A 25,193-nucleotide genomic window follows, 5' to 3' on the forward strand; every position below is an offset into this window, starting at 1 on the left:
TTACTCATTTTGTTCTCACTAGCACACACAGGCTTGTAAGCAGTGTGTCTGTGCTGAGTGAGGGGTCTCTAGGGTGGCATAAGACATGCTGCAGCCCTTAGAGACCTTCCTTGGCATCAGGGCCCTTGGTACTAGAAGTACCAGTTACAAGGGACTTATCTGAATGCCAGGGTGTGCCAATTGTGGATACAATGGTACATTTTAGGTGAAGGAACACTGGTGCTGGGGCCTGGTTAGCAGGGTCCCAGCACACTTCTCAGTCAAGTCAGCATCAGTATCAGGCAAAAAGTGGGGGGTAACTGCAACAGGGAGCCATTTCTTTACACAAGCCCCCCCCAGCCCACAGGCCAGGAGACTCAGCCAACGCTGGAAGAGTCTTCCTAGTCTGTCAGGCGAGGAAGAGTAGAGGAAATGGCTGGTTTGTTGCAGGGCCTACTCTGCCTTACATCCTCCTGTTCAGGTCATTCCCTCTGGGGAACTGACCCACTTCCACAGTGATAGGACCTAGTCTGAACTGCCTCTTGTCTGTGCTTTTTATGTCTTCATCCATTCTCTCTATTTTGAGGTCAGAGGTATCCACCTCTGCTAATCTTATCTTAGCCAGGGTCACCCCTAGCTTACCCAAAGAGGTTACCCAGAGCTGGAGTAACCCCACCATGACCAACAGGGTCAGGGGGCCTAACTTGTTATTTGGCATGGGGTCAGACCACCATGCCAAGGATAGTGCAGCCATAAAGGCTAACACCCAGCAGAGGCCACTGACAGCTGTCAGTGCCCAGAACCACACCTTTAGCTCTTCACCTAAAAGGGAAGGGGCTAAGTTACAGGCTTCTTTGGGTTCAGGTTGCCTGTCTGCTGTATTAGAGTGGGGGGTTACCACATCTTGTAGTAAACACCCTTCTTCCACTCTTTCTTCTGTTAGCTGAGGAGCCACCCACTCAGGTTTAACAGTTGCCTGACTAGCCAGGACTTCTTGTGGGTCAGGTTGGACTTTATCAGGGCCATTTTTGGAGTTCTCCCCTACTGGGGCAGAATCTCCTTGGCTTGCTGTAACCTTGGCTAAAGGTTGTCCACCCTTCCTACTCTGTTTTCTTTTCTTCTTCTTCTGGGGTCTGCTTGCATTTACTGCAGAGGCAGGACTTCCAGAATCCTTGGGAGAGGACTGGCACTGGACCAGTTCCTCTCTTGGGCTCTGACTAACCTCTGGGTAGTCATTTCCAAGGAGACAATCAAGGGGGAGGTCTGTACTGACTACTACCCTTCTCCAGCTAAGAGTGCCACCCACTTCTATGGGCACTAAAGCCACAGGTCTCTTAGTGACCCTGTCTAGGCTAACTCTTACCCTGGCAGTCTCACCTGGGATGTACTGGTTTGAGAGCACCAGCCTGTCATGCACAATAGTGTGACTGGCACAAGTGTCTCTCAGGGCAGTGGTTGGGATTCCATTCACCAGTAGGTGGTGGAAGGGTCTACTTCCCTCTGGAATCTCCAACTCACCTGTTGGGCCCTGTTTCCAGTTGAAGGCTATGAAGACCTCCTCATCTGAGGAGTCATCTCCCATGGCTACACTGGTTACCCCTGGAATCTTGTTCTGGGGTTTGTTTTTGGGACAAGAAGTGTCCTTGGTGTGGTGCCCAGACTGTTTACAGTTGTGGCACCATGCCTTAGTGGCATCCCAGTTCTTACCCTGGTACCCACCTTTGTTTTGGGTTGTGTCTTGGGGCCCACCCACCTGTTCTGGTTTTTGGGGGCCTACAGAGGACTCTTTTTCTTTGTTTCTAGTGTCACCCACTTTCTCCTGGGGAGTTTTTGTAACCCCTTTCTTTTGGTCACCCCCAGTGGAAGTTTTGGTTACTCTAGTCTTGACCCAGTGGTCTGCCTTCTTTCCCAATTCTTGGGGAGAAATTGGACCTAGGTCTACCAGATACTGATGCAACTTTTCATTGAAGCAGTTACTTAAAATGTGTTCTTTCATAAACAAATTATAAAGCCCAACATAGTTACACACTTCATTTCCAGTTAACCAACCATCCAGTGTTTTGACTGAGTAGTCTACAAAATCAACCCAGGTCTGGCTCGAGGATTTTTGAGCCCCCCTGAATCTAATTCTATACTCCTCAGTGGAGAATCCAAAGCCCTCAATCAGGGTACCCTTCATGAGGTCATAAGATTCTGCATCTTTTCCAGAGAGTGTGAGGAGTCTATCCCTACACTTTCCAGTGAACATTTCCCAAAGGAGAGCACCCCAGTGAGATCTGTTTACTTTTCTGGTTACACAAGCCCTCTCAAAAGCTGTGAACCATTTGGTGATGTCATCACCATCTTCATATTTTGTTACAATCCCTTTGGGGATTTTTAGGATGCCAGGAGAATCTCTGACCCTATTTAAGTTGCTGCCACCATTGATGGGACCTAGGCCCATCTCTTTTCTTTCCCTTTCTATGGCTAGGAGCTGCTTTTCCAAAGCCAATCTTTTGGCCATCCTGGCTAACTGGATGTCCTATTCACTGGGGTTATCCTCAGTGATTTCAGAGGTGTTGGTCTCTCCTGTGAGGGAACCAGCATCTCTGACTATTATTTTTGGAGTCAGGGTTTGAGGGACCCTGTTCTCCCTAGATAGGACTGGTAGGGGGGAATTGTCCTCCAAGTCACTATCCTCTTCCTCTGAGTTGCCACCCTCAGAGGGGTTGGCCTTTTCAAACTCTGCCAAAAGCTCCTGGAGCTGTATTTTGGTAGGTTTGGGGCCCATTGTTATTTTCTTTAGTTTACAGAGTGACCTTAGCTCTCTCATCTGTAGATGGAGGTAAGGTGTGGTGTCGAGTTCCACCACATTCACATCTGTGCTAGACATTTTGCTTCTAAAAGTTGGAATACTTTTTAAGAATCTATAACTGGTTCTAGAATCTAATTCAAACTTTTACAAACTTTTAAACTCTAAAAGAAATGCTAAACAGGATCTAACACAAGGCCCTAGCAGGTCTTTTAAGAATTTAGAAAACTTTTCAAATTGCAAAAATCAATTTCTAATGACAATTTTGGAATTTGTCGTGTGATCAGGTATTGGCTGAGTAGTCCAGCAAATGCAAAGTCTTGTACCCCACCGCTGATCCACCAATGTAGGAAGTTGGCTCTGTATGTGCTATTTCAAAGTAAGGAATAGCATGCACAGAGTCCAAGGGTTCCCCTTAGAGGTAAAATAGTGGTAAAAATAGATAATACTAATGCTCTATTTTGTGGTAGTGTGGTCGAGCAGTAGGCTTATCCAAGGAGTAGTGTTAAGCATTTGTTGTACATACACATAGACAATAAATGAGGTACACACACTCAGAGACAAATCCAGCCAATAGGTTTTTATATAGAAAAATATCTTTTCTTAGTTTATTTTAAGAACCACAGGTTCAAATTCTACATGTAATAGCTCATTCGAAAGGTATTGCAGGTAAGTACTTTAGGAACTTCAAATCATCAAAATTGCATGTATACTTTTCAAGTTATTCACAAATAGCTGTTTTAAAAGTGGACACTTAGTGCAATTTTCACAGTTCCTAGGGGAGGTAAGTTTTTGTTAGTTTTACCAGGTAAGTAAGACACTTACAGGGTTCAGTTCTTGGTCCAAGGTAGCCCACCGTTGGGGGTTCAGAGCAACCCCAAAGTCACCACACCAGCAGCTCAGGGCCGGTCAGGTGCAGAGTTCAAAGTGGTGCCCAAAACACATAGGCTAGAATGGAGAGAAGGGGGTGCCCCGGTTCCGGTCTGCTTGCAGGTAAGTACCCGCGTCTTCGGAGGGCAGACCAGGGGGGTTTTGTAGGGCACCGGGGGGGACACAAGCCCACACAGAAACTTCACCCTCAGCGGCGCGGGGGCGGCCGGGTGCAGTGTAGAAACAAGCGTCGGGTTTTCAATGTTAGTCTATGAGAGATCTCGGGATCTCTTCAGCGCTGCAGGCAGGCAAGGGGGGGATTCCTCAGGGAAACCTCCACTTGGGCGAGGGAGAGGGACTCCTGGGGGTCACTCCTCCAGTGAAAGTCCGGTCCTTCAGGTCCTGGGGGCTGCGGGTGCAGGGTCTCTCCCAGGCGTCAGGGCTTTAGGTTCAAAGAGTCGCGGTCAGGGGAAGCCTCGGGATTCCCTCTGCAGGCGGCGCTGTGGGGGCTCAGGGGGGACAGGTTTTGGTACTCACAGTATCAGAGTAGTCCTGGGGTCCCTCCTGAGGTGTTGGATCGCCACCAGCCGAGTCGGGGTCGCCGGGTGCAGTGTTGCAAGTCTCACGCTTCTTGCGGGGAGCTTGCAGGGTTCTTTGGAGCTGCTGGAAACAAAGTTGCAGCTTTTCTTGGAGCAGGTCCGCTGTCCTCGGGAGTTTCTTGTCTTTTCGAAGCAGGGGCAGTCCTCAGAGGATGTCGAGGTCGCTGGTCCCTTTGGAAGGCGTCGCTGGAGCAGGATCTTTGGAAGGCAGGAGACAGGCCGGTGAGTTTCTGGAGCCAAGGCAGTTGTCGTCTTCTGGTCTTCCGCTGCAGGGGTTTTCAGCTAGGCAGTCCTTCTTCTTGTAGTTGCAGGAATCTGATTTTCTAGGGTTCAGGGTAGCCCTTAAATACTAAATTTAAGGGCGGGTTTAGGTCTGGGGGGTTAGTAGCCAATGGCTACTAGCCCTGAGGGTGGGTACACCCTCTTTGTGCCTCCTCCCAAGGGGAGGGGGTCACAATCCTAACCCTATTGGGGGAATCCTCCATCTGCAAGATGGAGGATTTCTAAAAGTTAGAGTCACCTCAGCTCAGGACACCTTAGGGGCTGTCCTGACTGGCCAGTGACTCCTCCTTGTTATTCTCATTATTTTCTCCGGCCTTGCCGCCAAAAGTGGGGCCTGGCCGGAGGGGGCGGGCAACTCCACTAGCTGGAGTGTCCTGCTGGGTTGGCACAAAGGAGGTGAGCCTTTGAGGCTCACCGCCAGGTGTGACAATTCCTGCCTGGGAGAGGTGTTAGCATCTCCACCCAGTGCAGGCTTTGTTACTGGCCTCAGAGTGACAAAGGCACTCTCCCCATGGGGCCAGCAACATGTCTCGGTTTGTGGCAGGCTGCTAAAACTAGTCAGCCTACACTGATAGTCGGTTAAGTTTCAGGGGGCACCTCTAAGGTGCCCTCTGTGGTGTATTTTACAATAAAATGTACACTGGCATCAGTGTGCATTTATTGTGCTGAGAAGTTTGATACCAAACTTCCCAGTTTTCAGTGTAGCCATTATGGTGCTGTGGAGTTCGTGTTTGACAGACTCCCAGACCATATACTCTTATGGCTACCCTGCACTTACAATGTCTAAGGTTTTGTTTAGACACTGTAGGGGCACAGTGCTCATGCACTGGTACCCTCACCTATGGTATAGTGCACCCTGCCTTAGGGCTGTAAGGCCTGCTAGAGGGGTGTCTTACCTATACTGCATAGGCAGTGAGAGGCTGGCATGGCACCCTGAGGGGAGTGCCATGTCGACTTACTCATTTTGTTCTCACTAGCACACACAGGCTTGTAAGCAGTGTGTCTGTGCTGAGTGAGGGGTCTCTAGGGTGGCATAAGACATGCTGCAGCCCTTAGAGACCTTCCTTGGCATCAGGGCCCTTGGTACTAGAAGTACCAGTTACAAGGGACTTATCTGAATGCCAGGGTGTGCCAATTGTGGATACAATGGTACATTTTAGGTGAAGGAACACTGGTGCTGGGGCCTGGTTAGCAGGGTCCCAGCACACTTCTCAGTCAAGTCAGCATCAGTATCAGGCAAAAAGTGGGGGGTAACTGCAACAGGGAGCCATTTCTTTACAGTGTCCACTTTTAAAACAGCTATTTGTCAATAACTTGTAAAGTATACATGCAATTTTTATGATTTGAAGTTCCTAAAGTACTTACCTGCAATACCTTACGAATGAGACATTACATGTAGAATTTGAACCTATGGTTCTTAAAATAAACTAAGAAAATATATTTTTCTATACAAAAACCTATTGGCTGGATTTGTCTCTGAGTGTGTGTACCTCATTTATTGTCTATGTGTATGTACAACAAATGCTTAACACTACTCCTTGGATAAGCCTACTGCTCGACCACACTACCACAAAATAGAGCATTAGTATTATCTATTTTTACCACTATTTTACCTCTAAGGGGAACCCTTGGACTCTGTGCATGCTATTCCTTACTTTGAAATAGCACATACAGAGCCAACTTCCTACATTGGTGGATCAGCGGTGGGGTACAAGACTTTGCATTTGCTGGACTACTCAGCCAATACCTGATCACACGACAAATTCCAAAATTGTCATTAGAAATTGATTTTTGCAATTTGAAAAGTTTTCTAAATTCTTAAAAGACCTGCTAGGGCCTTGTGTTAGATCCTGTTTAGCATTTCTTTTAGAGTTTAAAAGTTTGTAAAAGTTTGAATTAGATTCTAGAACCAGTTGTAGATTCTTAAAAAGTATTCCAACTTTTAGAAGCAAAATGTCTAGCACAGATGTGACTGTGGTGGAACTCGACACCACACCTTACCTCCATCTTAAGATGAGGGAGCTAAGGTCACTCTGTAAAATAAAGAAAATAACAATGGGCCCCAAACCTACCAAAATACAGCTCCAGGAGCTTTTGGCAGAGTTTGAAAAGGCCAACCCCTCTGAGGGTGGCAACTCAGAGGAAGAGGATAGTGACTTGGAGGAAAATTCCCCCCTACCAGTCCTATCTAGGGAGAACAGGGTCCCTCAAACCCTGACTCCAAAAATAATAGTCAGAGATGCTGGTTCCCTCACAGGAGAGACCAACACCTCTGAAATCACTGAGGATAACTCCAGTGAAGATGACCCCCTGTTAGCCAGGATGGTCAAAAGATTGGCTTTGGAAAAGCAGCTCCTAGCCATAGAAAGGGAAAGAAAAGAGATGGGCCTAGGTCCCATCAATGGTGGCAGCAACTTAAATAGGGTCAGAGATTCTCCTGACATCCTAAAAATCCCCAAAGGGATTGTAACAAAATATGAAGATGGTGATGACATCACCAAATGGTTCACAGCTTTTGAGAGGGCTTGTGTAACCAGAAAAGTGAACAGATCTCACTGGGGTGCTCTCCTTTGGGAAATGTTCACTGGAAAGTGTAGGGATAGACTCCTCACACTCTCTGGAAAAGATGCAGAATCTTATGACCTCATGAAGGGTACCCTGATTGAGGGCTTTGGATTCTCCACTGAGGAGTATAGAATTAGGTTCAGGGGGGCTCAAAAATCCTCGGGCCAGACCTGGGTTGATTTTGTAGACTACTCAGTAAAAACACTAGATGGTTGGTTAACTGGAAATGAAGTGTGTGACTATGTTGGGCTTTATAATTTGTTTATGAAAGAACACATTTTAAGTAACTGCTTCAATGAAAAGTTGCATCAGTATCTGGTAGACCTAGGTCCAATTTCTCCCCAAGAATTGGGAAAGAAGGCAGACCACTGGGTCAAGACTAGGGTAACCAAAACTTCCACTGGGGGTGACCAAAAGAAAGGGGTTACAAAAACTCCCCAGGAGAAAGTGGGTGACACTAGAAACAAAGAAAAAGAGTCCTCTGTAGGCCCCCAAAAACCAGAACAGGTGGGTGGGCCCCAAGACACAACCCAAAACAAAGGTGGGTGCCAGGGTAAGAACTGGGATGCCACTAAGGCATGGTGCCACAACTGTAAACAGTCTGGGCACCACACCAAGGACACTTCTTGTCCCAAAAACAAACCCCAGAACAAAATTCCAGGGGTAACCAGTGTAGCCATGGGAGATGACTCCTCAGATGAGGAGGTCTTCATAGCCTTCAACTGGAAACAGGGCCCAACAGGTGAGTTGGAGATTCCAGAGGGAAGTAGACACTTCCACCACCTACTGGTGAATGGAATCCCAACCACTGCCCTGAGAGACACTTGTGCCAGTCACACTATTGTGCATGACAGGCTGGTGCTCTCAAACCAGTACATCCCAGGTGAGACTGCCAGGGTAAGAGTTAGCCTAGACAGGGTCACTAAGAGGCCTGTGGCTTTAGTACCCATAGAAGTGGGTGGCACTCTTAGCTGGAGAAGGGTAGTAGTCAGTACAGACCTCCCCCTTGATTGTCTCCTTGGAAATGACTACCCAGAGGTTAGTCAGAGCCCAAGAGAGGAACTGGTCCAGTGCCAGTCCTCTCCCAAGGATTCTGGAAGTCCTGCCTCTGCAGTAAATGCAAGCAGGCCCCAGAAGAAGAAGAAAAGAAAACAGAGTAGGAAGGGTGGACAACCTTTAGCCAAGGTTACAGCAAGCCAAGGAGATTCTGCTCCAGTAGGGGAGAACTCCAAAAATGGCCCTGATAAAGTCCAACCTGACCCACAAGAAGTCCTGGCTAGTCAGGCAACTGTTAAACCTGAGTGGGTGGCTCCTCAGCTAACAGAAGAAAGAGTGGAAGAAGGGTGTTTACTACAAGATGTGGTAACCCCCCACTCTAATACAGCAGACAGGCAACCTGAACCCAAAGAGGCCTGTAACTTAGCCCCTTCCCTTTTAGGTGAAGAGCTAAAGGTGTGGTTCTGGGCACTGACAGCTGTCAGTGGCCTCTGCTGGGTGTTAGCCTTTATGGCTGCACTATCCTTGGCATGGTGGTCAGACCCCATGCCAAATAGCAAGTTAGGCCCCCTGACCCTGTTGGTCATGGTGGGGTTACTCCAGCTCTGGGTAACCTCTTTGGGTAAGCTAGGGATGACCCTGGCTAAGATAAGATTAGCAGAGGTGGATACCTCTAAACCCAAAATAAAAAGAATGGGTGGAGACATTGAAGAGGCAGACAAGAGGCAATTCAGACTAGGTCCTATCACTGTGGAAGTGGGTCAGTTCCCCAAAGGGAATGACCTGAACAGAAGGATGTAAGGCAGAGTAGGCCCTGCAACTAACCAGCCTATTTCTCCTACTCTTCCTCGCCTGACAGACTAGGAAGACTCTCCCAGCTTGGGCTGAGTCTCCTGGCCTGTGGGCTGGGGGGGGCTTGTGTAAAGAAATGGCTCCCTGTTGCAGTTACCCCCCACTTTTTGCCTGATACTGATGCTGACTTGACTGAGAAGTGTGCTGGGACCCTGCTAACCAGGCCCCAGCACCAGTGTTCCTTCACCTAAAATGTACCATTGTATCCACAATTGGCACACCCTGGCATTCAGATAAGTCCCTTGTAACTGGTACTTCTAGTACCAAGGGCCCTGATGCCAAGAAAGGTCTCTAAGGGCTGCAGCATGTCTTATGCCACCCTAGAGACCCCTCACTCAGCACAGACACACTGCTTACAAGCCTGTGTGTGCTAGTGAGAACAAAATGAGTAAGTCGACATGGCACTCCCCTCAGGGTGCCATGCCAGCCTCTCACTGCCTATGCAGTATAGGTAAGACACCCCTCTAGCAGGCCTTACAGCCCTAAGGCAGGGTGCACTATACCATAGGTGAGGGTACCAGTGCATGAGCACTGTGCCCCTACAGTGTCTAAACAAAACCTTAGACATTGTAAGTGCAGGGTAGCCATAAGAGTATATGGTCTGGGAGTCTGTTTTACACGAACTCCACAGCACCATAATGGCTACACTGAAAACTGGGAAGTTTGGTATCAAACTTCTCAGCACAATAAATGCACACTGATGCCAGTGTACATCTTATTGTAAAATACACCCCAGAGGGCACCTTAGAGGTGCCCCCTGAAACTTAACCGACTATCTGTGTAGGCTGACTAGTTTTAGCAGCCTGCCACAAACCGAGACATGTTGCTGGCCCCATGGGGAGAGTGCCTTTGTCACTCTGAGGCCAGTAACAAAGCCTGCACTGGGTGGAGATGCTAACACCTCTCCCAGGCCGGAATTGTCACACCTGGCGGTGAGCCTCAAAGGCTCACCTCCTTTGTGCCAACCCAGCAGGACACTCCAGCTAGTGGAGTTGCCCGCCCCCTCCGGCCAGGCCCCACTTTTGGCGGCAAGGCCGGAGAAAATAATGAGAATAACAAGGAGGAGTCACTGGCCAGTCAGGACAGCCCCTAAGGTGTCCTGAGCTGAGGTGACTCTAACTTTTAGAAATCCTCCATCTTGCAGATGGAGGATTCCCCCAATAGGGTTAGGATTGTGACCCCCTCCCCTTGGGAGGAGGCACAAAGAGGGTGTACCCACCCTCAGGGCTAGTAGCCATTGGCTACTAACCCCCCAGACCTAAACACGCCCTTAAATTTAGTATTTAAGGGCTACCCTGAACCCTAGAAAATTAGATTCCTGCAACTACAAGAAGAAGGACTGCCTAGCTGAAAACCCCTGCAGAGGAAGACCAGAAGACGACAACTGCCTTGGCTCCAGAAACTCACCGGCCTGTCTCCTGCCTTCCAAAGATCCTGCTCCAGCGACGCCTTCCAAAGGGACCAGCGACCTCGACATCCTCTGAGGACTGCCCCTGCTTCGAAAAGACAAGAAACTCCCGAGGACAGCGGACCTGCTCCAAGAAAAGCTGCAACTTTGTTTCCAGCAGCTTTAAAGAACCCTGCAAGCTCCCCGCAAGAAGCGTGAGACTTGCAACACTGTACCCGGCGACCCCGACTCGGCTGGTGGAGATCCGACGCCTCAGGAGGGACCCCAGGACTACTCTGATACTGTGAGTACCAAAACCTGTCCCCCCTGAGCCCCCACAGCGCCGCCTGCAGAGGGAATCCCGAGGCTTCCCCTGACCGCGACTCTTTGAACCTAAAGTCCCGACGCCTGGGAGAGACCCTGCACCCGCAGCCCCCAGGACCTGAAGGACCGGACTTTCACTGGAGAAGTGACCCCCAGGAGTCCCTCTCCCTTGCCCAAGTGGAGGTTTCCCCGAGGAATCCCCCCCTTGCCTGCCTGCAGCGCTGAAGAGATCCCGAGATCTCTCATAGACTAACATTGCGAACCCGACGCCTGTTCCTACACTGCACCCGGCCGCCCCCGCGCTGCTGAGGGTGAAATTTCTGTGTGGACTTGTGTCCCCCCCGGTGCCCTACAAAACCCCCCCTGGTCTGCCCTCCGAAGACGCGGGTACTTACCTGCAAGCAGACCGGAACCGGGGCACCCCCTTCTCTCCATTCTAGCCTATGTGTTTTGGGCACCACTTTGAACTCTGCACCTGACCGGCCCTGAGCTGCTGGTGTGGTGACTTTGGGGTTGCTCTGAACCCCCAACGGTGGGCTACCTTGGACCAAGAACTGAACCCTGTAAGTGTCTTACTTACCTGGTAAAACTAACAAAAACTTACCTCCCCCAGGAACTGTGAAAATTGCACTAAGTGTCCACTTTTAAAACAGCTATTTGTCAATAACTTGAAAAGTATACATGCAATTTTTATGATTTAAAGTTCCTAAAGTACTTACCTGCAATACCTTTCGAATGAGATATTACATGTAGAATTTGAACCTGTGGTTCTTAAAATAAACTAAGAAAAGATATTTTTCTATACAAAAACCTATTGGCTGGATTTGTCTCTGAGTGTGTGTACCTCATTTATTGTCTATGTGTATGTACAACAAGTGCTTAACACTACTCCTTGGATAAGCCTACTGCTCGACCACACTACCACAAAATAGAGCATTAGTATTATCTCTTTTTGCCACTATCTTACCTCTAAGGGGAACCCTTGGACTCTGTGCATGCTATTCCTTACTTTGAAATAGCACATACAGAGCCAACTTCCTACAACCAAGTAATAATTTAGTTATCTAACTGACACTACACAGGGTCAATTATTCCTTGTGACACCATCTATGGCTGTCATTTTTTGCAGTCTTATCAAGGTTAAAACGCAATGCCTTATATCAAATCCCAATGCGATTGTGCTTTGTTTTTCACATAATTATTGAATTTCTGCATTTGCTACATAATCCATCATCTACATAACCTGTAGATTTTAACATAAAAAAATATCTAGATCAAACAGTTCAGAAGTTACTGAAAATGCAGCGATGTGTTGCTGCGCAGTGGAAGGCTCTTTGCAAATGTTAGCTGGTCACCTTTCTGCTGCTTTTAGTGATATTTTGGAGGAGAATTTCTATGAATTTCCCTAGTCCATCATCATTTATAAAATGTAACCATCCGTGGCCACATCTACGCAGACCACCATGCAATGTGTACACCTGCTGTACCGTCTTCACAGTTTAAAATCAATTCACAAGCAAAAACTGCAGATCTACTGTGTGTCAATAAAATAAGGTATTGCAGACAACACACTTTTTTGCCGCAAATGTCCTAATTTATAACACAATATCTTGGGGGTGTTTGCCTCAGATTAAACAAATTATAGATACAGACATGCAGCATCCTTGAGGTTGTACACATGTATCACAGAAAAGACGGGTCAAGCACATTTGCAAAAGATCTACTATTATGTAAAAAAAAAAAAAAGGGAAGATTGTTCAATAGTTCTCACAAACATGGCCTTCGCATTCTGCCGTCTTCTTTTGATGGTGAGCATGCAGAATGTCTCCAGAAAAAAAAAAATCCACACACTTACCGCCTCTTGCCCCTGCATTCTCACACGGAAGAGCTTCACAGGCCGGGAGCCCAAGTATCTGGTTCTGGTGTCAGACAGGTCTCCGGTGACAGGGTCCAGGACAGTTCGCAACAATACCCCGTTCTAAATGGAAGAGAGTAAAAAGGTATTAAACTGCAATAGACATGGCGGACAAAATATTTGTAAGGAAATGCCTCCTTGGTATGGTTACCCCCTGACTTTTTACCTTTGCTGATGCCAAGTTATGATTTGAAAGTGTGCTGGGACCCTGCTAACCAGGCCCCAGCACCAGTGTTCTTTCCCTAAACTGTACCTTTGTCTCCACAATTGGCACAACCCTGGCACCCAGGTAAGCCCCTTGTAACTGGTACCCCTGGTACCAAGGTCCCTTATGCCAGGGAAGGTCTCTAAGGGCTGCAGCATGTCTTATGCCACCCGAGGGACCCCTCACTCAGCACATACACACTGGTTGCCAGCATGTGTGTGCTGGTGGGGAGAAAATGACTAAGTCGACATGACACTCCCCTCAGGGTGCCATGCCAACCTCACACTGCCTGTTGCATAGGTAAGTCACCCCTCTAGCAGGCCTTACAGCCCTAAGGCAGGGTACACTATACCACAGGTGAGGGCATATGTGCATGAGCACTATGCCTCTACAGTGTCTAAGCCAAACCTTAGACATTGTAAGTGCAGGGTAGCCATAAGAGTATATGGGTCTGGGAGTTTGTCATACACAAACTCCACAGCACCATAATGGCTAAACTGAAAACTGGGAAGTTTGGTATCAAACTTCTCAGCACAATAAATGCACACTGATGCCAGTGTACACTTTATTGTGAAATACACCCAGAGGGCATCTTAGAGATGCCCCCTGAAAACATACCCGACTTCCAGTGTGGGCTGACTAGTTTTTGCCAGCCTGCCCCACACCAGACATGTTGCTGGCCACATGTGGGAGAGTGCCTTTGTCACTCTGTGGCCAGGAACAAAGCCTGTACTGGGTGGAGGTGCTTCTCACCTCCCCCTGCAGGTACTGTAACACATGGCGGTGAGCCTCAAAGGCTCACCCCCCTTTGTTACAGGGCCACAGGGCATCCCAGCTAGTGGAGATGCCCGCCCCTCCAGTCACTGCTCCCACTTTTGGCAGCAAGGCTGGAGGAGATAATGAGGAAAACAAGGAGGAGTCACTCCCCAGTAAGGACAGCCCCTAAGGTGTCCTGAGCTGAGGTGACTCTTACTTTTAGAAATCCTCCGTCTTGTAGAAGGAGGATTCCCCCAATAGGATTAGGGATGTGCCCCCCTCCCCACAGGGAGGAGGCACAAAGAGGGTGTAGCCACCCTCAAGGACCGTAGCCATTGGCTACTGCCCTCCCAGACCTAAACACACCCCTAAATTGAGTATTTAGGGGCTCCCAGAACTGAGGAAGATAGATTCCTGCAACCTAAAGAAGAAAAAGGACTGCTGACCTGAAGCCCTGCAGTGAAGACGAAGACGACGACTGACTTGGCCCCAGCCCCACCGGCCTGTCTCCCTACTTCGAAGAAAACGGCAACAGCGACGCATCCAACAGGGTCCAGCGACCTCTGAAGCCTCAGAGGACTACCCTGCATCTAAAGGACCAAGAAACTCCCGAGAACAGCGGCCCTGTTCAAGAAACTGCACCTCTTTGCAACAAAGAAGCAACTTTTAAAGGGCACACATTTCCCACCGGAAGCGTGAGACTTTCCACTCTGCACCCGACGCCCCCGGCTCAACCCGCGGAAAACTAACACTATAGGGAGGACTCCCCGGCGACTGCAAGCCTGTGAGTAGCCGGAGTTGACCCCCCCCTGAGCCCCCACAGCGACGCCTGCAGAGGAAATCCGGAGGCTCCCCCTGACCGCGACTGCCTGCTTCAAGGAACCCGACACCTGGAACCAGCACTGCACCTGCAGCCCCCAGGACCTGAAGGAACTGAACTCCAGTGCAGGAGCGAACCCCAGGCGACCCTCTGCCTAGCCCAGGTGGTGGCTACCCAGAGGAGCCCCCCCCCCGTGCCTGCCTGCATCGTTGAAGAGACCCCCGGGTCTCCCCATTTATTCCTATAGGAAACCCGACGCCTGTTTGCACTCTGCACCCGGCCCCCCCTGTGCCGCTGAGGGTGTACTTTCTGTGCCTGCTTATGGGTCCCCCCCCTCCCCCTTAAGTGCCCTACAACACCCCCCTGGTCTGCCCTCCGAAGACGCGGGTACTTACCTGCTGGCAGCCTGGAACCGGGGCACCCCTATTTCCATTGAAACCTATGTGTTTTGGGCACCACTTTGACCTCTGCACCTGACCGGCCCTGAGCTGCTGGTGTGGTAACTTTGGGGCTGCCTTGAACCCCCAACGGTGGGCTATTTTGGACCCAACTTTGAACCCTGTAAGTGTTTTACTTACCTGTGAACTTACCAAATACTTACCTCCCCCAGGAACTGTTGATTTTTGCAGTGTCCACTTTTAAAATAGCTTGACATTTGTCAAAACTGTACATGCTATTGTGATTATTCAAAGTTCCTAAAATACCTGAGTGAAATACCTTTCATTTAAAGTATTACTTGTAAATCTTGAACCTGTAGTTCTTAAAATAAACTAAGAAAATATATTTTTCTATATAAAAACCTATTGGCCTGGAATTTGTCTTTGAGTGTGTGTTCCTCATTTATTGCCTGTGTGTACAACAAATGCTTAACACTACCCTCTGATAAGCCTACTGCTCGACCACACTACCACAAAATAGAGCATTAGAATGATCTCTTTTTGCCACTATCTTACCTCTAAGGGGAACCCTTGGACTCTGTGCACACTATTTCTTACTTTGAAATAGTATATACAGAGCCAACTTCCTACAGTATTGAAGTAGCCACACGTGAGGCAGGGTAACACTGGGGTGCGATGGCAGAACTACAACCAGTAATGAGTCCTATATCTCCTGAATTAAGTATTTAATAGTGTAGGTGCTTAAGACCATTATAGTGCCTTGGTTAAGATCTGTGAAAGCCATAGATCTGTAAAAGGTGCTGCTGCAGGTCATCGGAATACAATGAGAGTCTGCTATTACTGATGTACTTATGGGAGCTATATGGGGTGGCGGGAAGGAGAGATATATGTACGTTTGCATTTAAGGAATTGTGGAGCTGCAATGCTCCTGTATGAGAAAGAGTTGACATGCACTGACAGAATTATAATTATAATAGAGATTGGCACATCATGTTGGTTGCAGACCTATCAGTCTAGGCGCAGCGGAGGCAAAGTGACAGAAGGAGACTGCCTCGATCTTCTCTGGTTCACACAGAGGCTGCTTCAGATCAGAAAGTCTCATGGAACTGAGTTTTCTTTTTAGTGAAGCTTGATACACAGAATACAAAAAGACTTATATGCTCATGCCACCACTTTCACTATTTTGAAACTGATGATTTGAATGGGATGACGTGCCCAGAATTACAGCTGTGCTTATCGATCAAATCAATGTCCCTTTCAAGGGATCAAACATTTTCCATTTCTATCCCCCATCCCAAGGACTGCACAATGCAGCCATTGTAGAAGGCTTCTCAGAGTTGTGCATAGCGCTTCTTTGATAGAGGTACAGCTCTTAGGAGTGCAACAAACCTGGTATTCCCAAGAGGTTAGTGTACAGCAAGAAAAAGTGCTTAGACATTTAATGTTCCAGCCCAAGGAGGACATTTTTGTCTGGGTGAACAAACAGAGCACTAAACATATTAGCTTTAGAAGTGTGTACACAAACCAAAGCTCCTCTACATTGTCGGGGAAAGTCTGAGCAAGTACAGCAGTAGAGTCATACATGTGCTCTCCATCTCATCAGGCAATCTGCCTTAGCACCTCCTATTTGGCATTGTTTAGCCCACCTTAAATAATACTATTCTCTGCAGTTTGAAAGTTATCAATATCATAACCCTGCAGTTGTTTAGGCAGTGCCTGGTCACTGTATTGGCCTACTGAGTAATAACACTGTTCCAGATCAGAGATTGTAGGAACACCTTGAGAGCTTGACTCACTTCTCTCAGCAAGTTATGTGATGTGAACTTCACTTTTCTGACCACTGGCCACAAACAGACAGGGCTGCCAGATGTGATGTCCATCCTGACAAAGAGGCATATGTCACAAAGATTTGAGTGGGAGGATCCTGTTGAAAAGGGATTCCTTGAAGTGAATTTGCTTCCTTGCACCACGAGATTCGGAGTTTGTCATCCCTACTACTGTTCTTCTGGGACTACTGATATCCAGACACGGCTGGAGAGGTCTCTTATATAGTCTTAGCTTCAGGACAATTAAAATGCAGGAAGACAATGATCCCAGTAAGGATGAGATATGCTGAACTGTTAGATTGGCACTCTTTAGAAGAAGGTGTAATTTCTCCTGAATTGATAGCACTCTCCTCTACTTAGCTGAGGATGTACTGAGAGCTTTATTTGTTGATAGTCTAGGGACACAAATCAATATTTCCTGAATATGTAGGTAGATTGACAAAATTGCCATGCATTTCGAAAACATGTGAGGAGTGGATTTCAGACCAAAGTAATGACAGCATACTGATAATGTGATTTTCCTACTACAGACTTCAGATACTTCTGTATTTTTTGGCTATTGGATTTTGCATGTTAACCATAGATCTGAAAGCATGTACTGAGAGCTTTTATTTGTCGATAGTCTAGGGACACATCAATATTTCCTGAACATGTAGGTAGATTGACAAAATTGCCATGCATTTCAAAAACGTGAGGAGTGGATTTCAGACCAAAGTAATGACAGCATACGCATAATGTGATTTTCCTACTACAAACTTCAGATACTTCTGTATTTTTTGGCTACTGGATTTTGCATGTGAGCCATAGATCTGAATTATGTCTTCTTCCCATTGCCTTTTCTGAGATAAGGGAATTTTTGATGGAGGATGTAGGCAAAACTTTGCTTTTTTGATCAACTTGTTGGTCTTTCGTGGATCTAATAATGGTCTGGATTCTCCCTTCGGGCCCTTTTTCAGAATCAGGATATTCCTTGAATAGATTAATATCCCCTTGAGCAAGGGAAGGAACTTATTTGATTGTCAGATTCTTTAATAGGATGGAGGGTGACTAGCTGAAACTCAAAGCCAGATTTGGTGGAATCAGATTTTGCATGCTTTACAATATGCTGCCCCACTTGCCTTTTTAAAATTTTCACACACTTCTGGATGAAAAGATACCACTCCACCAACTGCAGTGTTGAACGAAAAGCAGTGGAATGGAGATACTTAAGTGTTACAGGTGGTAGTTGTAAGGGTGGTATCAAAAGCATGGGAAGATCATGACTGCACTGCTTTGTGCTTAGAAACCCTCCATTGATAAAGGGTATCTATGGCCTTATTGATGCTATGTTGCTGGTCGGGCCAGCAAGGGGACAGAACCATCCTAGGGTAGTATCAGTCCACATATTTACACTGGAACTCAAACTTTTTACTTTCTTCAAGGCCAACCACTTTGAGTAGGTGTAAGGAAATGCCTCCTTGGCATGGTTGCCCCCTGACTTTTTGCCTTTGCTGATGCTATGTTTACAATTGAAAGTGTGCTGAGGCCTGCTAATCAGGCCCCAGCACCAGTGTTCTTTCCCTAACCTGTACTTTTGTATCCACAATTGGCAGACCCTGGCATCCAGATAAGTCCCTTGTAACTGGTACTTCTAGTACCAAGGGCCCTGATGCCAAGGAAGGTCTCTAAGGGCTGCAGCATGTCTTATGCCACCCTGGAGACCTCTCACTCAGCACAGACACACTGCTTGCCAGCTTGTGTGTGCTAGTGAGGACAAAACGAGTAAGTCGACATGGCACTCCCCTCAGGGTGCCATGCCAGCCTCTCACTGCCTAAGCAGTATAGGTAAGACACCCCTCTAGCAGGCCTTACAGCCCTAAGGCAGGGTGCACTATACCATAGGTGAGGGTACCAGTGCATGAGCATGGTACCCCTACAGTGTCTAAATAAAACCTTAGACATTGTAAGTGCAGGGTAGCCATAAGAGTATATGGTCTGGGAGTCTGTCAAACACGAACTCCACAGCACCATAATGGCTACACTGAAAACTGGGAAGTTTGGTATCAAACTTCTCAGCACAATAAATGCACACTGATGCCAGTGTACATTTTATTGTAAAATACACCACAGAGGGCACCTTAGAGGTGCCCCCTGAAACTTAACCGACTATCTGTGTAGGCTGACTAGTTTTAGCAGCCTGCCCCAAACCGAGACATGTTGCTGGCCCCATGGGGAGAGTGCCTTTGTCACTCTGAGGCCAGTAACAAAGCCTGCACTGGGTGGAGATGCTAACACCTCTCCCAGGCAGGAATTGTCACACCTGGCGGTGAGCCTCAAAGGCTCACCTCCTTTGTGCCAACCCAGCAGGACACTCCAGCTAGTGGAGTTGCCCGCCCCCTCCGGCCAGGCCCCACTTTTGGCGGCAAGGCCGGAGAAAATAATGAGAATAACAAGGAGGAGTCACTGGCCAGTCAGGACAGCCCCTAAGGTGTCCTGAGCTGAGGTGACTCTAACTTTTAGAAATCCTCCATCTTGCAGATGGAGGATTCCCCCAATAGGGTTAGGATTGTGACCCCCTCCCCTTGGGAGGAGGCACAAAGAGGGTGTACCCACCCTCAGGGCTAGTAGCCATTGGCTACTAACCCCCCAGACCTAAACACGCCCTTAAATTTAGTATTTAAGGGCTACCCTGAACCCTAGAAAATTAGATTCCTGCAACTACAAGAAGAAGGACTGCCTAGCTGAAACCCCTGCAGCGGAAGACCAGAAGACGACAACTGCCTTGGCTCCAGAAACTCACCGGCCTGTCTCCTGCCTTCCAAAGATCCTGCTCCAGCGACGCCTTCCAAAGGGACCAGCGACCTCGACATCCTCTGAGGACTGCCCCTGCTTCGAAAAGACAAGAAACTCCCGAGGACAGCGGACCTGCTCCAAGAAAAGCTGCAACTTTGTTTCCAGCAGCTTTAAAGAACTCTGCAAGCTCCCCGCAAGAAGCGTGAGACTTGCAACACTGCACCCGGCGACCCCGACTCGGCTGGTGGCGATCCAACCCCTCAGGAGGGACCCCAGGACTACTCTGATACTGTGAGTACCAAAACCTGTCCCCCCTGAGCCCCCACCGCGCCGCCTGCAGAGGGAATCCCGAGGCTTCCCCTGACCGCGACTCTTTGAATCTAAAGTCCCGACGCCTGGGAGAGACCCTGCACCCGCAGCCCCCAGGACCTGAAGGACCGGACTTTCACTGGAGAAGCGACCCCCAGGAGTCCCTCTCCCTTGCCCAAGTGGAGGTTTCCCCGAGGAACCCCCCCCTTGCCTGCCTGCAGCGCTGAAGAGATCCCGAGATCTCTCATAGACTAACATTGCGAACCCGACGCTTGTTTCTACACTGCACCCGGCCGCCCCCGCGCCGCTGAGGGTGAAATTTCTGTGTGGACTTGTGTCCCCCCCGGTGCCCTACAAAACCCCCCTGGTCTGCCCTCCGAAGACGCGGGTACTTACCTGCAAGCAGACCGGAACCGGGGCACCCCCTTCTCTCCATTCTAGCCTAGGTGTTTTGGGCACCACTTTGAACTCTGCACCTGACCGGCCCTGAGCTGCTGGTGTGGTGACTTTGGGGTTGCTCTGAACCCCCAACGGTGGGCTACCTTGGACCAAGAACTGAACCCTGTAAGTGTCTTACTTACCTGGTAAAACTAACAAATACTTACCTCCCCTAGGAACTGTGAAAATTGCACTAAGTGTCCACTTTTAAAACAGCTATTTGTGAATAACTTGAAAAGTATACATGCAATTTTGATGATTTGAAGTTCCTAAAGTACTTACCTGCAATACCTTTCGAATGAGCTATTACATGTAGAATTTGAACCTGTGGTTCTTAAAATAAACTAAGAAAAGATATTTTTCTATATAAAAACCTATTGGCTGGATTTGTCTCTGAGTGTGTGTACCTCATTTATTGTCTATGTGTATGTACAACAAATGCTTAACACTACTCCTTGGATAAGCCTACTGCTCGACCACACTACCACAAAATAGAGCATTAGTATTATCTATTTTTACCACTATTTTACCTCTAAGGGGAACCCTTGGACTCTGTGCATGCTATTCCTTACTTTGAAATAGCACATACAGAGCCAACTTCCTACATTGGTGGATCAGCGGTGGGGTACAAGACTTTGCATTTGCTGGACTACTCAGCCAATACCTGATCACACGACAAATTCCAAAATTGTCATTAGAAATTGATTTTTGCAATTTGAAAAGTTTTCTAAATTCTTAAAAGACCTGCTAGGGCCTTGTGTTAGATCCTGTTTAGCATTTCTTTTAGAGTTTAAAAGTTTGGTAAAAGTTTGAATTAGATTCTAGAACCAGTTTTAGTTTCTTAAAAAGTATTCCAACTTTTAGAAGCATAATGTCTAGCACAGATGTGAATGTGGTGGAACTCGACACCACACCTTACCTCCATCTACAGATGAGAGAGCTAAGGTCACTCTGTAAACTAAAGAAAATAGCAATGGGCCCCAAACCTACCAAAGTACAGCTCCAGGAGCTTTTGGCAGAGTTTGAAAAGGCCAACCCCTCTGAGGATGGCAACTCAGAGGATGAAGATAGTGACTTGGAGGGAAATTCCCCCCCTCCAGTCCTACTTAGGGAGAGCAGGGCTTCTCAAGCCCTGACTCCACAAATAATAGTCAGAGATGCTGGTTCCCTCACAGGAGGGACCAACAACTCTGAAATCACTGAGGATAACCCCAGTGAAGAGGACATCCAGTTAGCCAGGATGGCCAAAAGATTGGCTTTGGAAAGACAGATCCTAGCCATAGAGAGGGAAAGACAAGAGATGGGCCTAGGACCCATCAATGGTGGCAGCAACATAAATAGGGTCAGAGATTCTCCTGACATGTTGAAAATCCCCAAAGGGATTGTAACTAAATATGAAGATGGTGATGACATCACCAAATGGTTCACAGCTTTTGAGAGGGCTTGTGTAACCAGAAAAGTGAACAGATCTCACTGGGGTGCTCTCCTTTGGGAAATGTTCACAGGAAAGTGTAGGGATAGACTCCTCACACTCTCTGGACAAGATGCAGAATCTTATGACCTCATGAAGGGTACCCTGATTGAGGGCTTTGGATTCTCCACTGAGGAGTACAGGATTAGGTTCAGGGGGGCTCAAAAATCCTCGAGCCAGACCTGGGTTGACTTTGTTGACTACTCAGTGAAAACACTAGATGGTTGGATTCAAGGCAGTGGTGTAAGTAATTATGATGGGCTGTACAATTTATTTGTGAAAGAACACCTGTTAAGTAATTGTTTCAATGATAAACTGCATCAGCATCTGGTAGACCTAGGACCAATTTCTCCCCAAGAATTGGGAAAGAAGGCGGACCATTGGGTCAAGACAAGGGTGTCCAAGACTTCAACAGGGGGTGACCAAAAGAAAGGGGTCACAAAGACTCCCCAGCAGAAGGGTGATGAGACAACCAAAACTAAAAATAGTAAAGAGTCTTCTACAGGCCCCCAAAAACCTGCACAGGAGGGTGGGCCCAGAGCCTCTTCACAAAACAATGGGTACAAGGGTAAAAACTTTGATCCCAAAAAGGCCTGGTGTCATAGCTGTAAACAGCATGGACACCAAACTGGAGACAAGGCCTGTCCCAAGAAAGGTTCCACTCCAAACTCCCATCCAGGTAACACTGGTATGGCTAGTCTCCAAGTGGGATCAACAGTGTGCCCAGAGCAAATCAGGGTCCACACTGAAGCTACTCTAGTTTCTGAGGGTGGGGTGGATTTAGCCACACTAGCTGTCTGGCCGCCTAACATGCAAAAATACAGACAGCAACTCTTAATTAATGGGACTAGAATAGAGGGCCTGAGGGATACAGGTGCCAGTGTCACCATGGTGACAGAGAAACTGGTTTCCCCTGGCCAATACCTGACTGGAAAAACTTACACAGTCACCAACGCTGACAATCAGAGAAAAGTACATCCCATGGCAATGGTTACTTTAGAATGGGGAGGGGTCAATGGCCTGAAGCAGGTGGTGGTCTCCTCAAATATCCCAGTGGACTGTCTGCTTGGAAATGACCTGGAGTCCTCAGCATGGGCTGAGGTAGAGCTAAAAACCCATGCAGCAATGCTGGGTATCCCTGAACTGGTGTGTGTGAAAACGAGAGCACAATGCAAGGCACAGGGTGAAAAAGTAGAGCTGGAGTCTGGAAAAATGGCCCAGCCTACCAAGAGAACAGGAAAGTCAGTTGGGAAACCAACTGCAACACAGCAAAAGAAAGGGAACCTCTCTTCTCAGGAAGAAGTTCTGCCCTCTGAGGGAACTGAGCCTTTGGAGCTTGAACCTTATCAGGTTGAGCTCTTAGGCCCAGGGGGACCCTCAAGGGAGGAGCTGTGTAAGGGACAAGAAACCTGTCCCTCTCTTGAAGGCCTTAGGCAGCAAGCTGCTGAAGAGTCCAAAGGCAAGAAAAATGGAACACATAGGGTCTATTGGGAAGATGGGCTCCTGTACACTGAGGCCAGAGACCCCAAACCTGGTGCCACTAGGAGAGTGGTAGTGCCTCAGCTGTTCAGAGAGTTCATCCTAACATTGGCCCATGACATTCCCCTTGCTGGACATTTGGGACAAACCAAGACGTGGGAGAGGTTAGTCAACCACTTCTACTGGCCCAATATGTCCAACATGGTTAAGGAGTTTTGCCTCTCCTGCCCCACCTGTCAAGCCAGTGGTAAGACAGGTGGGCACCCAAAGGCCCCCCTCATTCCACTTCCAGTGGTGGGGGTGCCCTTTGAAAGAGTGGGTGTGGACATAGTTGGTCCACTGGAACCTCCCACAGCCTCAGGAAATATGTATATCCTGGTAGTAGTGGATCATGCTACCAGGTATCCTGAAGCTATTCCCCTTAGGTCGACTACTGCCCCTGCAGTAGCCAAGGCCCTCATTGGTATCTTTACCAGAGTGGGTTTCCCTAAGGAGGTGGTGTCTGACAGAGGTACCAACTTCATGTCAGCATACCTAAAGCACATGTGGAATGAGTGTGGAGTGACTTATAAATTCACTACACCTTACCATCCACAAACTAATGGCTTAGTTGAGAGATTCAACAAGACATTAAAGGGCATGATCATGGGGCTCCCAGAAAAACTCAAAAGGAGATGGGATGTCCTCCTGCCATGTCTGCTTTTCGCTTACAGGGAGGTACCACAGAAGGGAGTAGGGTTCTCACCCTTTGAACTTCTGTTTGGTCATCCTGTAAGGGGACCACTTGCCCTTGTTAAAGAAGGCTGGGAGAGACCTCTCCATGAGCCTAAACAGGACATAGTGGACTATGTACTTGGCCTTCGCTCTAGAATGGCAGAGTACATGGAAAAGGCAACCAAAAACCTTGAGGCCAGCCAACAACTCCAGAAGTTTTGGTATGACCAAAAGGCTGCACTGGTTGAGTTCCAACCAGGGCAGAAAGTCTGGGTTCTGGAGCCTGTGGCTCCCAGGGCACTCCAGGACAAATGGAGTGGCCCTTACCCAGTGCTAGAGAAGAAGAGTCAGGTCACCTACCTGGTGGACCTGGGCACAAGCAGGAGCCCCAAGAGGGTGATCCATGTAAACCGCCTTAAGCTCTTCCACGACAGGGCTGATGTCAATCTGTTGATGGTAACAGATGAGGATCAGGAGGCAGAGAGTGAACCTCTCCCTGATCTTCTGTCATCAGACCCAAAAGATGGTACAGTAGATGGAGTGATCTACTCAGACACCCTCTCTGGCCAACAGCAAGCTGATTGTAGGAGAGTCCTACAACAGTTTCCTGAACTCTTCTCCTTAACCCCTGGTCAGACACACCTGTGTACCCATGATGTGGACACAGGAGACAGCATGCCTGTCAAAAACAAAATCTTTAGACAGTCTGACCATGTTAAGGAAAGCATCAAGGTGGAAGTCCACAAGATGCTGGAATTGGGAGTCATTGAGCGCTCTGACAGCCCCTGGGCTAGCCCAGTGGTCTTAGTCCCCAAACCTCACACCACAGATGGAAAGAAAGAGATGAGGTTTTGTGTGGACTACAGAGGGCTCAATTCTGTCACCAAGACAGATGCTCATCCAATTCCAAGAGCTGATGAGCTCATTGATAAATTAGGTGCTGCCAAATTTCTAAGTACCTTTGACTTGACAGCAGGGTACTGGCAAATAAAAATGGCACCTGGAGCAAAAGAAAAGACAGCATTCTCCACACCTGATGGGCATTATCAGTTTACTGTTATGCCCTTTGGTTTAAAGAATGCCCCTGCCACCTTCCAAAGGTTGGTGAATCAAGTCCTTGCTGGCTTGGAGTCCTTTAGCACAGCTTATCTTGATGATATTGCTGTCTTCAGCTCCACCTGGCAGGATCACCTGGTCCACCTGAGGAAGGTTTTGAAGGCTCTGCAATCTGCAGGCCTCTCTATCAAGGCATCCAAATGCCAGATAGGGCAGGGAACTGTGGTTTACTTGGGACACCTTGTAGGTGGAGGCCAAGTTCAACCACTCCAACCCAAGATCCAGACTATTCTGGACTGGGTAGCTCCAAAAACCCAGACTCAAGTCAGGGCATTCCTTGGCTTGACTGGGTACTACAGGAGGTTTGTGAAGGGGTATGGATCCATTGT

The 25,193-nt window shown here is 48.1% G+C and overlaps 1 protein-coding gene across 5 annotated transcripts in view; it reads right to left on the reverse strand.

Annotated features, from left to right (window-relative positions):
• The window catches only part of SF3B3 (splicing factor 3b subunit 3), a 342,606-nt gene that overhangs the window by 145,166 nt on the left and 172,247 nt on the right, over positions 1–25,193 (reverse strand). For all 5 annotated transcript variants that reach the window (XM_069217510.1, XM_069217514.1, XM_069217511.1 and 2 more), the window contains one exon: positions 12,501–12,623. In XM_069217510.1, coding sequence (XP_069073611.1) covers positions 12,501–12,623 — 123 coding nt within the window. The remainder of the gene's footprint in view (positions 1–12,500; positions 12,624–25,193) is intronic.

Source organism: Pleurodeles waltl, chromosome 12 (genome assembly GCF_031143425.1).
Source record: "Pleurodeles waltl isolate 20211129_DDA chromosome 12, aPleWal1.hap1.20221129, whole genome shotgun sequence".
In the NCBI taxonomy this organism is placed as follows: Eukaryota; Metazoa; Chordata; class Amphibia; order Caudata; family Salamandridae; genus Pleurodeles; species Pleurodeles waltl.